General features: G+C 34.1%; 1 protein-coding gene across 20 annotated transcripts in view; it reads right to left on the bottom strand.

The window, feature by feature from the left end:
• The window catches only part of DNAH7 (dynein axonemal heavy chain 7), a 118,570-nt gene that overhangs the window by 52,770 nt on the left and 53,610 nt on the right, over positions 1 to 12,190 (bottom strand). For all 20 annotated transcript variants that reach the window (XR_013953647.1, XM_080599851.1, XM_080599864.1 and 17 more), the window contains 8 exons: positions 11,402 to 11,557; positions 9,981 to 10,149; positions 7,792 to 7,918; positions 6,692 to 6,911; positions 4,582 to 5,454; positions 3,515 to 3,744; positions 2,133 to 2,463; positions 58 to 404 (listed from right to left, as the gene is read on the bottom strand). Coding sequence is in view for 19 of the 20 variants with exons in the window: in XM_080599851.1 (XP_080455977.1) it covers positions 58 to 404; positions 2,133 to 2,463; positions 3,515 to 3,744; positions 4,582 to 5,454; positions 6,692 to 6,911; positions 7,792 to 7,918; positions 9,981 to 10,149; positions 11,402 to 11,557 (2,453 nt within the window). In the remaining variant the exon portion in view is untranslated. The remainder of the gene's footprint in view (positions 1 to 57; positions 405 to 2,132; positions 2,464 to 3,514; positions 3,745 to 4,581; positions 5,455 to 6,691; positions 6,912 to 7,791; positions 7,919 to 9,980; positions 10,150 to 11,401; positions 11,558 to 12,190) is intronic.

Here is a 12,190-nt window from a genome sequence, read left to right as displayed (position 1 = left end):
GAAATAAACTGATCTTTTTAATTAAATTTATTTTAACTATTTTTTATACATACTTACGTATCATAAAACTCCATGGCTATGACCCATTTGCACAGACCCTCTGCTGCTGTGGAAGCATTTCGAATCTTGTCTGGTACAAACTCAGGATTTATAAGATACTGTTTTCTTATGATAGCCATGTAAGCTGGGGGAATGTTATCCTTGTCATATTCATGAAGAGACTGAAGAAATCTTATGTCACCCAGAAGTCTCTTAGCTGGACCCCAGAAATCCTCAATTTTTCTTCCAGAACCTGTTGGATCTGGAATCCTATCTGCCTTTATTCCCTTAAGGATGCATATAGCTTCCATTACAAGCTTGACACCAGCAGGAGGACTCTTCATGGACTTAACTACTGTAATATCCTTAAAAACAGGTAAACAAACAAACAAACAAAAAAGAAACAAAAGCACAACCTTTAGTAGTTTATATATATATATATATATAATTTTCTTTTAGAAAAATGTTTATTTCATTTTTTACTACTGTACTTCATTCTTTAAGGTGCTATTCAGGTTAAGCATTTAAACAAAAAGACGTGAAACCTAGTCAACAATCAGTTTATAGGAGAAAAAAAATCTCATCTGTAACTCATTTTTAGTTGTACTGTTTCTGCTCCTAAGTCAGTAGTGGGCATTGCACTTCAGTCATAAATTTAGATATTTCAACTCTACATTTCAGTTCAGGCTCTAATATGATACTTTCAAACTTAAAGAATCACTTCAGCAGTGTATTAGTAAATTTAAGATAGCATAAGGTAAAAACTGCCTTCAGCGCAGAACTAAACATCTATACACTCCAAGTATAGAAATAAATCTATTCGTATTCTGGTCAGTTATTAAATTTCCAGAGTGAACTGAATGAGGGAAAAACAACTGAAAGAAAGAAAAACACTGAGAAAAAAATTTTTCTTTTTTTTTGATGATGCAGCTTCTCTCTTCATTCACTAGTAATGAGAAGAAAACAGGATATGAATAAGCAAAGTTTTAAATGCAAATATAGAAAATAATATAAAAGAATTGAACAATTCTACACACAGTGCACAACTGATTAAACAGAAGGCTAGTAAACTAACTAGTTTATGGGCACAATTTGCAAATTGTTTCCTGCTCTGCTTATCATGAGAGGAGTGTAGGGTGAATCAGAGAGTTTTGTATCTGTAAGCTTTCCTACACAAACTTTTTTTTTTGGTATGTGTGTCCATTTTCATCATGATATTTAATTATGTTTTAAGGAAAAACCTCCTTTTTTTTCCACTGGAAGTTCCTACTGCATTTTTTTCTCTTGTATTATAATATTCCTTTCTTTGATACACTAGGCATTCACAGCAGCTAAAGAATTAATTACTTCATCGGCCTTCAAAGCCTTGTTCTTGTTTTGTTATTCGCAAGTATAATTGCCTTGAAGTGACTAAGTCATGTACTATTTTCACAAACCATGCCAATGATCTGATAATGGCCTAATCTAAAACTTTTGATACCAAAAAATAACTGTATGTAACAAAATAACTGCTTTCCAGCTAGGATTTCCTTGAAAGTATTTGAAAATTCTCATTTTAGCCACAACAGCAGAAGTACACTTAGTCCACCCTCACTTTTACCATCTGGGAAACTTCCTTTCATTCTGCCATGGTCAAAATATTATCTAGGCAAGGAAGACCATAAAACCAGAAGTGTCTGCCTCCAGTGTCATGCTCTTAAGAAGAGTATGTGTCCTTAACGCAGGGAGACACAGAATCACAACTTCTATTTCTAGGCTCTGCAAGACTGGATATAGAAATAATAGTTGACAGGCTGGCAGGTTCTGAATAAGAAAATGAAAAGTATAGTTTTTGTAACTTCTCTATTGCTAACTCAGAATATTTTTTATAACTATGAATTTTGAAATATCTAGAATATTTGATCCTGTAGCTCATAAAAATATAGTCTTACAGCTTTTTGGCTAGAAAAAAAACCTGAAAGGTTTCAAGAAGTTTCCAAATTATAAAACTTTGTGTTTGTTAGAATCATGTAAAATATGAAAAGACATATAATTCCATGCTTTTGTTTCTCTGAATACCTCTCTAGTGCATAAATACATACTGTTAGACATACCTGTGCAGTTAGAGTGTCAAGGGCAGCCAGAGCAGCTTCTAAACAAGGCATGGCTTGAGCTAAGTCAGCATCGCAATCATCTTTGATGGCTTTGGCAGCCATAGCTTGCTCATTTGCCACCGCTTCATCAGCTTTCACAATTTTTTCAGTTTTGGCTACTTCCAGAGACTCTTTTTGAATAACTACCATCATCTCATCAACTTCCTTGCTAGCTTGCCGTAACTGAGGTTGCAGAGCTTCCAGCTCAGACTGCATTAAGGCTACCTGGGATGCAGCAGAGTTCAGTTTCTCCAAGCCAACTTCGTATCTTCTTTTCATTTCCATCACCTTACTGAAAAAAACACACCACTATATTATAAAGATATTTTATCAGTACTTGATCACTTCATTCACTGGGACCCATTCCCCCGATTTCTCACTACTCTGAATAAGCAAATTCTCTGCCATGCTTGTTTAATTTGCTCATCAAATAGTAAACATAGCAGGGGTTACTTGAGACATAGTCTTTACCTGTTCTACCATGCATACTCAGAAGTTGGGATACGGATATATACTTTGTCACATAAAGATAAATAAGTGCTTATTAAGCCCTTGCTTGCCACTTCGTTGGCAGGAGCTAAAAAAAATAAATCAAGATGACACAGTAGTTAACAGACAAGAGAAGGAGTAGGAGGAAATTATTAGTTGAGGTGAGGTTGGAATAATATTAATATAATCGAGAAAAATCATTTTAGCAACAGAATGTGAATGGCTCTGAGGACAGCCAACAGTGAAGAAATTCCAAAGACATTAGGTCATTATATTGAAGATTATATTCCTTTATTCCTGGAATTTCTTGCTGCACAAAGCACTTCACACAGCCTGCTGGTCAAATTAAGCACTTGTCCTAATTGTCATGGCAGTGTCCTACCAGTGGGAATAAAATGAAAGGAAAGGAACTTCATCTTAGCATCCATGAGAGCAGAACAGATGTGCATATGCATATGGAGGTCCTTTCTGCACAGATATAGCACAGCTATACCCTACTAGCAAGCCAATGGCACCTAGCAACTCAGAAGATGGAGACATCCTCCAACAAATCTCAGAGGAAGCAGGCTGCATTAATTATTCTGGCAGCATAATATATATATAATCAACATACAGCTACACTAGGGATGCTAAAAGTGTTCTAATGCAAGAATATTTTGTAGGCATCAAGTCACACCTTTTGTCCAAGAATCAAGTACATGTCCTAGGAATATATTTAATCCATGTACAATTCTATCAATTTAAGTTTACTAGAAACAATTAATTTGTTTTGTTCAGATTAGCTATAGGAAATAGAAAATAATATTTTGAGAACTTGAGTTCCATTAGAAAAGGTCATAAATACAAATTCTTACGTGCGCTTCTTTTCAAGTAGAGTTTTAAAAGTGGAGATCAATTCCAAGTATGAAGTAGGTGTAACATAGTTGTGTCTTTGCAGTTCCACATGGAATAAGTCAGATAAAACAATGGTAGATGTATGAAAGCTTTTACACATATCAATACACGCACTTCGAGTTTCTTTGGACATTTCGACATCTTCCAAGAAGCGAGAAGCAACTGCTTCTAATGCATCTTCAGGCCATGTCTGAAACAAATGAATAAACACTCCCTTATTCAGTACTTCATACTCATAGATCTCAAAATATTTTTTTAAAAAAGTGTCTTTACTCCATTTCATAGATGAAGGCATAAAGAAATGGCCTGATCCATCATTATCAAACAGGATAATAACAGTACAGGAAAGAATTCAAATATCTAGGATCTAGAGATTCAGTTCAAGGACACCATCTTCTTTTATCTGGAAGAAATACTTTTACTATAAGAAAAATTTTGCATTTTCAATGTATCCATAGGGGTGTATGACTGTCTCTGTTCTTCCTTTTCAAAGTAATGTTTAAAGATACAGTAGGACCTTTTAAAACTTGATGAAATTTAATTTCCTCAGATTCTTTAAATCCTACTTCTTAAATATTATGTATGAAGCTTTTTGTATATAACATGCAGATGGAAAAAAATCCTACTGCAGAGTAGTGAGGAAAAATATCTTTGACAGAGATTTCAAACTTTTTTTGGACCATAGATTCTGGTAGTCCTTATAATAGAAGAAAATAATAGATATTTAAATCTATAGTGTCTACAGTACTGTGCTCATCCGTTTATACTTTTATACCACATCCTGATATTTATTTTCTTGATGATTTTGCATTCTGCCTATACTGGCCTTAATTACAGTCAAGATGATTCTAATTATGCAAACAATTTAAAATATGATGCTAAGAAAATCTAAGGTATTTTTCACTGCTAACTGGACCAAAGAGAATTACTTTACAAAAAGGGTTGAAGTCCTATTTCTATTACATTTCCCTTAGAAAAAACAAGCCCAACAATTTTTTTCTTTTTTTTTTTTTTTTTTTTTTTTTACCTGAAACCAGTCTAGTGTGCAGCAGTTGACAAGAGCTGGAAATTTACGAAGGCGATTACGGAAAGCATCTCCAATAGGACTCATTGCCAATACTATATGAAGCTGATCTCGGCAGCGATCAACAAACATGTTAAAAAGAGCTATAGGACTTCCATCAGTCTGTTTTGTCCTGTCCCGCTGGCGATCTATTTGGTGCATTTGTTCACAAATTTCTTGTTTCTCATCTACTGCAAAGAGATTTGGCACTTCACCTGCATTTAGTAAGTTGTTAATGTCTTCTAAGAATGACTCCTTTTTTATCTGTGTATCTGTAAACAAGAAAACTCCCTGCATTTCTGCTTCAGTAGATTTTCTTAGTATGATTTTTAAGTCTTTGTGCCACTCATTGATACCATAACTTTTACTTATTTCAACCTGGAAAAGGTTGTACTCAGCCATATGGGCTGCTAATCGAGTAAGAGATTGTCGACCGCTACCTCCAACACCAACAAGAAGGGCATGGCTGCGAGGCTGTTTCAGAATGCGGGAAATTCTACAAATATGTTCTATAGCGAACTGGAACAAGACAAGCTGCATTGGCTTTCTGCTCAAGTTATTAAACTCTTCGAGGTGACTCTCTACAACTAATCTCAGCTGATCCACATCACTAATCTCCCTGTATTTAGTGTCATCTCTTTTAGGGTCATGAAAATCACAAAACATTAAGCTACGTAAGTCATCTTCTTCCACTCTTCCATCGTTATTGAAGTCCAGATTCTGGAAGAGTTCATGAAAGTCTTCATGTAAATCATCTTTCACTACTTCTTGGATAAATCCAGCAAGCCAAGCCCTATCAGGATTATCCACCAAGCGATCATAATACACTCTAAGAACCTGTAAGATAAAAATGTAATTCTTTTAATAGTTGCTTCTGCTCTTGAATTTGTATTTTTTAGTCAAGATAAAACAAATACCAATCTGCAAAAGATTATGTATTGAATAATATATATATATATGTATCTTAAACTTCACTACATAGAAAAAAATAAACAGATATTTAGAATCAATCTGAACAGTTGAGACAAGTAATATTATTTTGGAATTAAAGTGAAAGTCTGTATGGAAATATACACACACACACTACACATTTATTAACATATTAGATAAATGTATAAAAGGCTGCTGCAAAGAGGATGGGATTATGTTGATCTTTCTGTATACTGCAAGATAGGACAAGATATGGGTTTGTATTTCAGGGAAGAAGACTGCAGTTGGATATTAGAAAATCTTTTTAATGAAAAAGATAGTGAACAGCATGAATGGATTGCCTGGAATAGATTGTATTCATACTTAGAGAACTCTTAAGAAATTTCTAAAAAAAACTTCAAAAGTTACTTGATCTTTTCTTTGTGATCCTGCTTTGGAGAAGTATATTGGACTACATGATCACTAAAGATTTCTTCCACGGTCACTTTATTTTGATTTGATTCTATGAACTTATGCTAAATATTTAAAAAGCAACAATTACCAACAACCTTGCTTTCTTTTAATCCAGGAGAGGGGAAAAAAAAAAAAAAAAAAAAAAAAAAGTAGATACCACCTATTTGGAGCATTCTCCTCCTGCCTCAAAAAGGATGGTTCACTTGAGTTTCTCTAGAGTGTCTGTCCTATTATGACTGAAAGATTAGGAAACGCTGAAAACAGAAAGATCAGGAATTTCTTCTAAAAGAAGACTGGAAAGAAAAAAAATAAAGTGGGGACCATACTTTAGATTACTAAAATTTCCCATGACCCATGACTACTTGCTGTTCTTCTCACCATTAATTTGTGTTTTGGGGGAGGAAGAAGAGAAGAAATGGAAAGGACTGTGCAGACCTTCAAAGCTGCAGAGAGCACATTCCTTCACATGAAAGTGAAGGAATCAACAGTCAGCTTGTCTACTGAGAGAAGATTCATACTTCAAACAAGTCTTATTCCCTCTGCCCATACAATAGACAAAATCCTGTCTCATGAATGTAATATCAATTTACAGCTGCTAACCAATGCAAAATAATATTACAAAAACTTTTATACACAAATCTGCATCTTTTTCTTATTTATAATATTATTTTTTTAGTATTAGGTGATTTACCTCATGAACCCAAAGACGTTTCATCATTCCTGTGGATTCTGTTGTTTCAGGCCTCGACAGGCAAACACCTTGAATAACACGTGAAAAATCACGGAGATTGAATAAATAGTGTGATTTGGCTGGAGTAGGAAGCAGATTCTTCATAGCTTCTTTATATATACGCATGGTTCCATTAATAATTTGTGGAGTCAATTCTACATATTGTGATGGAAAGCTATAACTGACAAGTTATAAAAGATGATAAGAACAAGGTGAATCTCACAATTCCATCATACTAGCATGTGAATTAATAAACAATATTATGTATGTATACTGATTTACTTCTGAGTCCATGCCAATTTTAAAATTCTAAGATTAAACTTCCTCACAGACAGTTTTACAAATCTTAGTTCTCTTACTGGATCAACAAGATTAACTCTGTCTGTGAATCAAATCTAGTAACTGTGGAACATATTGACAAATTTGGCTATGTTAGACAACTAATTAATACCCTTTTCCCCCATTTTTATGATTAGCAACAGTAAAGTAGGTCAAATAACTCTTGCTGTCTTCTCCCTTCAGAGAGTCAGAAGCTGTCAAAGCACAAGCCTCATCTAGAAATGAGATATTACGGTCTTTTGGGACTTAGCTGTCAGAATGGATAGAATAGTAAAACTTAAATAAAAATATAAAAATATAAAAATTTCTAATCATAGAATCAAAAATTATGCCGTGGTGAAAGGCCAAAGAAAGAATAAGCCTTCTCAAACCACACGAAATTTAAGAACAGTTTCCAGTTCTATTCTTTGAATAACGACTAACCAAATTCTACTATTATTTGTTATACATCAAAGAATACTGTTCATAGAAATATCCCAAATAACTGAATTAGCCTCAGCTAATCTAAAACTTGGTTGGAGACTTCAGAATAGGCACTTCTCCACTGGAGTATTTTTGCATGAGCCTTAGTTTTGTGGAGTAATGAATACTACAAAAGACACAATAGAAAAGATGGACATTTCTTTTCAAGAGAAGCGTCCTATGACATATCTTTTGAGACTTCCTAGTACCATAATTTAAATACTCATTTTGATTTTTCTCAATATCTAGAGGTTCCTTACCATATAGTCAGATGCCAGTCTAAGATTCTAGAAAAAATTGTGTACATGGATTCATCATCAAACTCATTAATAGTAACTTTATTGAAGTGTCGCAAGAATCGTGGTGTCACTGGGTTTCGGCCGCCACCTAAATATTAGAAAGCAATGCTATAAATAACAGAAAAACTTAGAGTAAAACAGGGAAAAACTAGCAATTTTTTTTTTCTAATAGTCATCTTTGATTTAGCTAGCAGTGTTGCATCGAAAAGTACCACACCGTCATAAACCTAATGAAAGCAACAAGACAGTAAAAACAGTCATACTGTTCTCCTGTAAGATATAATCTGTAAAATACAGATTGAAACGGTCAAGTTATAGATGGATAATTTTACATTATTTTAACTACATTTCTGTTACAGAAGAAAGCTTTTATCATAAATTCCAAACCTACGTTCTTGATTTTGAAAGCATTACCACAAAAGCAGCCTTTACAACTAGTACTGTATACCTTATTAAATTTAAATTTTATCCCAGTTCTAGAGTTAGTAGCTGCTATGACTATACTGTGATTTGGATAACAAAGACATGTACGGAAATAGGAAGATGTAAAATGTAATGGATATTCATTCCTTCTGTTGGGAATTCAGGGCTAAGATGCTGCACAATGTGTTAAAGCTTCTTATAGCAGCAAATTAGGAAGAAGTAGCTGAAAAGTGGACAATGTACCATTCCTAACATCAGGACCATAGCAAAAGGCAAACACATTTAGCACAGTAAGTCAAGAGGCGTGACTTAGTAGCTCAGGTGTGACCCTGCTCTAATGAAACCATAAGACTTATGGAGCTGTCTCACATTCAGCCAGCTGAGACTAAGCAGAACTAGTAATTGTCTATATTCATATATAAACTGTATATATACACATATAACTGTATACATATTACTAGTATCTGCTTAGGAATCTCATTATTTTATCCTGAATAGGGCAAAGGAGAGATATTCATTGTAATTTATTCATTGTAATTCCTTCCATACCATGTTTGTCTCCTGGACACAGCATTTTACAAGGCACGTTTAATTTTGCACGTGCACTGATGGCAAATTTAGACAAGCTATTGGGATATAAATATGAATTTTACCCAAAAGATACTCTTTTTCAAATATAAATTTTAATTCTAACTTTAAGAAAGTAGCTCTAAATAGCTCCATATTTCCTTTAATAACACTACATAAACATGCAGATTTCAGATTTTAATTTCTTATTAGTAGAAAAAAATAATAAACAGACTGGAATGAAGAATATAACTTTGTGAGTTCTCAAAATATATTTGATTCAACTTGTACATATGATCAGGTTTTGTGTGTGTGTGTGTGTGTGTGTTTAATCCGTTCAACAATAAGAAAACTGGAAGGCAGTCCAAAGTCACTTGGAACAGGACCACAGCATGAAGGGAGGCTTTGCAGAAAAAGCACCTCCAAGATTTGGCTATTTCCAATGTAAAAAAGGAGTGCAATAAAGTTATGCACTTCCTTCGCAGTTTCTGCTCAGTTGTTCCACAGACTGATGCTTAGATGAAGTGCTTTGAACTGTGGATGAACACACTGACAAATGATTGCAAGAAGCAGTTTTGCTTCTTCAGGAAGCATGAAGTTGTTGCACAATTCCTACTGTAGTGAAGGAAATAGAGTGTACAGATTATTTAAAAGTAAACACAATAGTATCAGAGAAACACTAATTCCTTATTTTAATTGATAAAGTATGCATAAAATATTTCTAACTAACAAAATGATAAAGTAAATCAACACTGATCACTATCTATACATAGTCAACATGTACACAGGCTATGAGAAGTACAACGACCTTGACATCATATGATTTCCCTCATTTTTTTGCCAAGTAAAGTAAGGTTTATCTACTGCAGGCCTCCATTTAGTGCTATTTTTAAAAGTTTTGAAGAAGATGGTCTCATTAGACCAAAACAATTTCAAAAATCCTGAATACAAATCCTGCAAAGCAACGTGTCTTCCTTGCAGATTTGTGTAGTCTCTTTGCTGCCCCTCAGCCACTTTGCTATGATTTCTGTTCATGTTTCCTACAAGGAAAGGGTTCACTGAGTCCTATCCCAGGCCATAAAGATACAAACTAAAATAATAACAATTCAGCCTTTGGAAACCAATGAAACAGGATAAAGCATAGACTATACATCTCTTACCTGGTGGCCCCATTGCACACACAATTTGAACATCTACAAGTTTAATCACTGAGCAGTCCTTAAGGTCATACCAATTCCAGTGATCTAACCACTGCCTTAGTAATTCAACAGGAGGTTGAGCGCCATAGACCTCTCGGGCTGGCATGTTAACATCATCTACAAATACAACCTGAAAAAGGAAAACAAAGGATTTTGTATTTATTTATTTTGGTGAATGGGAGTAATACACTTCACTACGTGTTTTTGAAAAATGGCCCTTAAGTTCTTAATGGAATTGCTGCTGAGTTAAATTAAACCAAACTTAAGAAGTAACTGTGCCAACTCTAAAGATATTCCAAAACATAACTATAGAGGAGAGAAAGTCTGTATTTCTCTTCTTTTATCTCAGTGTATTTAATGAAAAATAGCAAAATAACACTTGCTATTTAAACCTTTCTGTGCTACTTATATGCCCTTTCTTGGAAAAAAGATGGAGTCAAGAAGATCCATGAAATTCTGAAACTTTGCTGAGACTATGGTTCTGTTTTTAAATGTATTAAGCATAACATCTTTCTTGACACTGTTATTCCTAAAGCATAGGCCACTGCTGATCAGGAAAAATCTTGACACGGGTACTAGTTGCCTAACGCAACTAATGCAAGTTCTAGAAACACATTTATGCATTTTATCTCTCTTCTCTTCCTTTAATTGATACAGAGCAGAAATTTGGTGAGAAGGAAAACAGGTTAAATCATGAGCCTTGTTAGCATTGTTATCTGAGCACCATACTGAGATGGTTTTGAGGAGAGTTACTGACCCTTTAACACAAGGATCAAGGAGAATGGAGAACCAAGAAACACCCATCCGGGTTTCTACATTGTTTTTGTTTATTTGTTTGTTTACCCCCAGAGCTACGTAAGCCCTCTTGATTTATTCCACATCCCCCTTCCCTGATTCCTGTGTAGATGAACAAGGGCTAATAATGAGAGGGCTGAACAAGCTTCTGTAGCATCCCCATAACATGCAAAATCCAAGTGTCAAACCCACCATCACCCCGCTTTTAGATTTACATAAAACTCAGAAACCACAAGACTGTCAAGAGCTATGTTTTTAGCAACACCTTACCTATATAGAACTCTTATGTAAAGGAAAATATCACAAAATACGGAGGGGGAAGTATGATAATACTGTTTACCATTATTCATATCATAACATTTTTTCTGTTGATTAAAACAATATGCATAGTACTGGGAGAAGGAATAAAGAAGATGGGAAACATAAGAAATAAAATATAAAAGAATAAAAAAGAACCAGAATTCCAAGGGCTTATTTGAAATTGATCAACCTTTCTTGATATCAGTTGTAATCAGTTGAGAAAACAATGCATTCACATATTTGTTTGCATTTAAACACTTATTTACATATTGAAATATATAGGTTACCATTCTTTTCCCAAGAGGGGGTCCAAAAATTCCTTTTCTCCTTTTATCCAGCTTAGACATTATAATATTCTGAGTCTGAGCTGCTGTAGTTTGTGCTGAAAAGTTAATAAGCAGTGGCTTGTAGACTTCTTTATTCAAATTATTTAAAAGAAAATTCTGGAAGAATTGTGAAAAAAGTTAAAATATATACATAGATAAAGTTTAAAGCAATTTAGCAAACAGCAATCAGGCATTTTTCTATAATTTTTATTCCATTTAAATTTATAAAGCAGTAATTTATCTCTAAGGTAACTCTTATTTCATCAGATAAACCAATATTCTTTAATGATTCAAAAAAAATCATGAACTTAATTTGTTAGAGAAAGATTTCTACCTCACAAAATAGGTATTTTCAGATCTTCTAAAAATAACATACCTAGTATATTATATTATATTCAGTGTGTTAGTATCTTGCCCAAACACAACATTTCATACTACCACTTAGAGTCAATTTGTATTTAAGCCACACCCAAACTGGCAAAAGTATCCATGGGTCCTAATGCTTATGCCTAGTTTTGAAGAGTTTCCAGGAATATTTCCTAAAAAGGACATAGGAAGAATATCTAAAGATAAGCTTTACCGTCAAGATTGATATTGTTTTATAATGCTAACTACCTTCCAAAGTCCCTTTTTTGTTAGCTTCAATTTAAACTCTGGGTGAAATCTAGATCAAAGTCACCATTTCAAGTAAGACTGAACGGGACTCATTTCCTACCCACATGTGAGAAAAACCACAGCGTTGGAAGATAA

Source organism: Anser brachyrhynchus (genome assembly GCF_964034855.1).
Source record: "Anser brachyrhynchus genome assembly, chromosome: 7".
In the NCBI taxonomy this organism is placed as follows: Eukaryota; Metazoa; Chordata; class Aves; order Anseriformes; family Anatidae; genus Anser; species Anser brachyrhynchus.
This window is presented reverse-complemented; position numbering and strand designations above follow the sequence as displayed.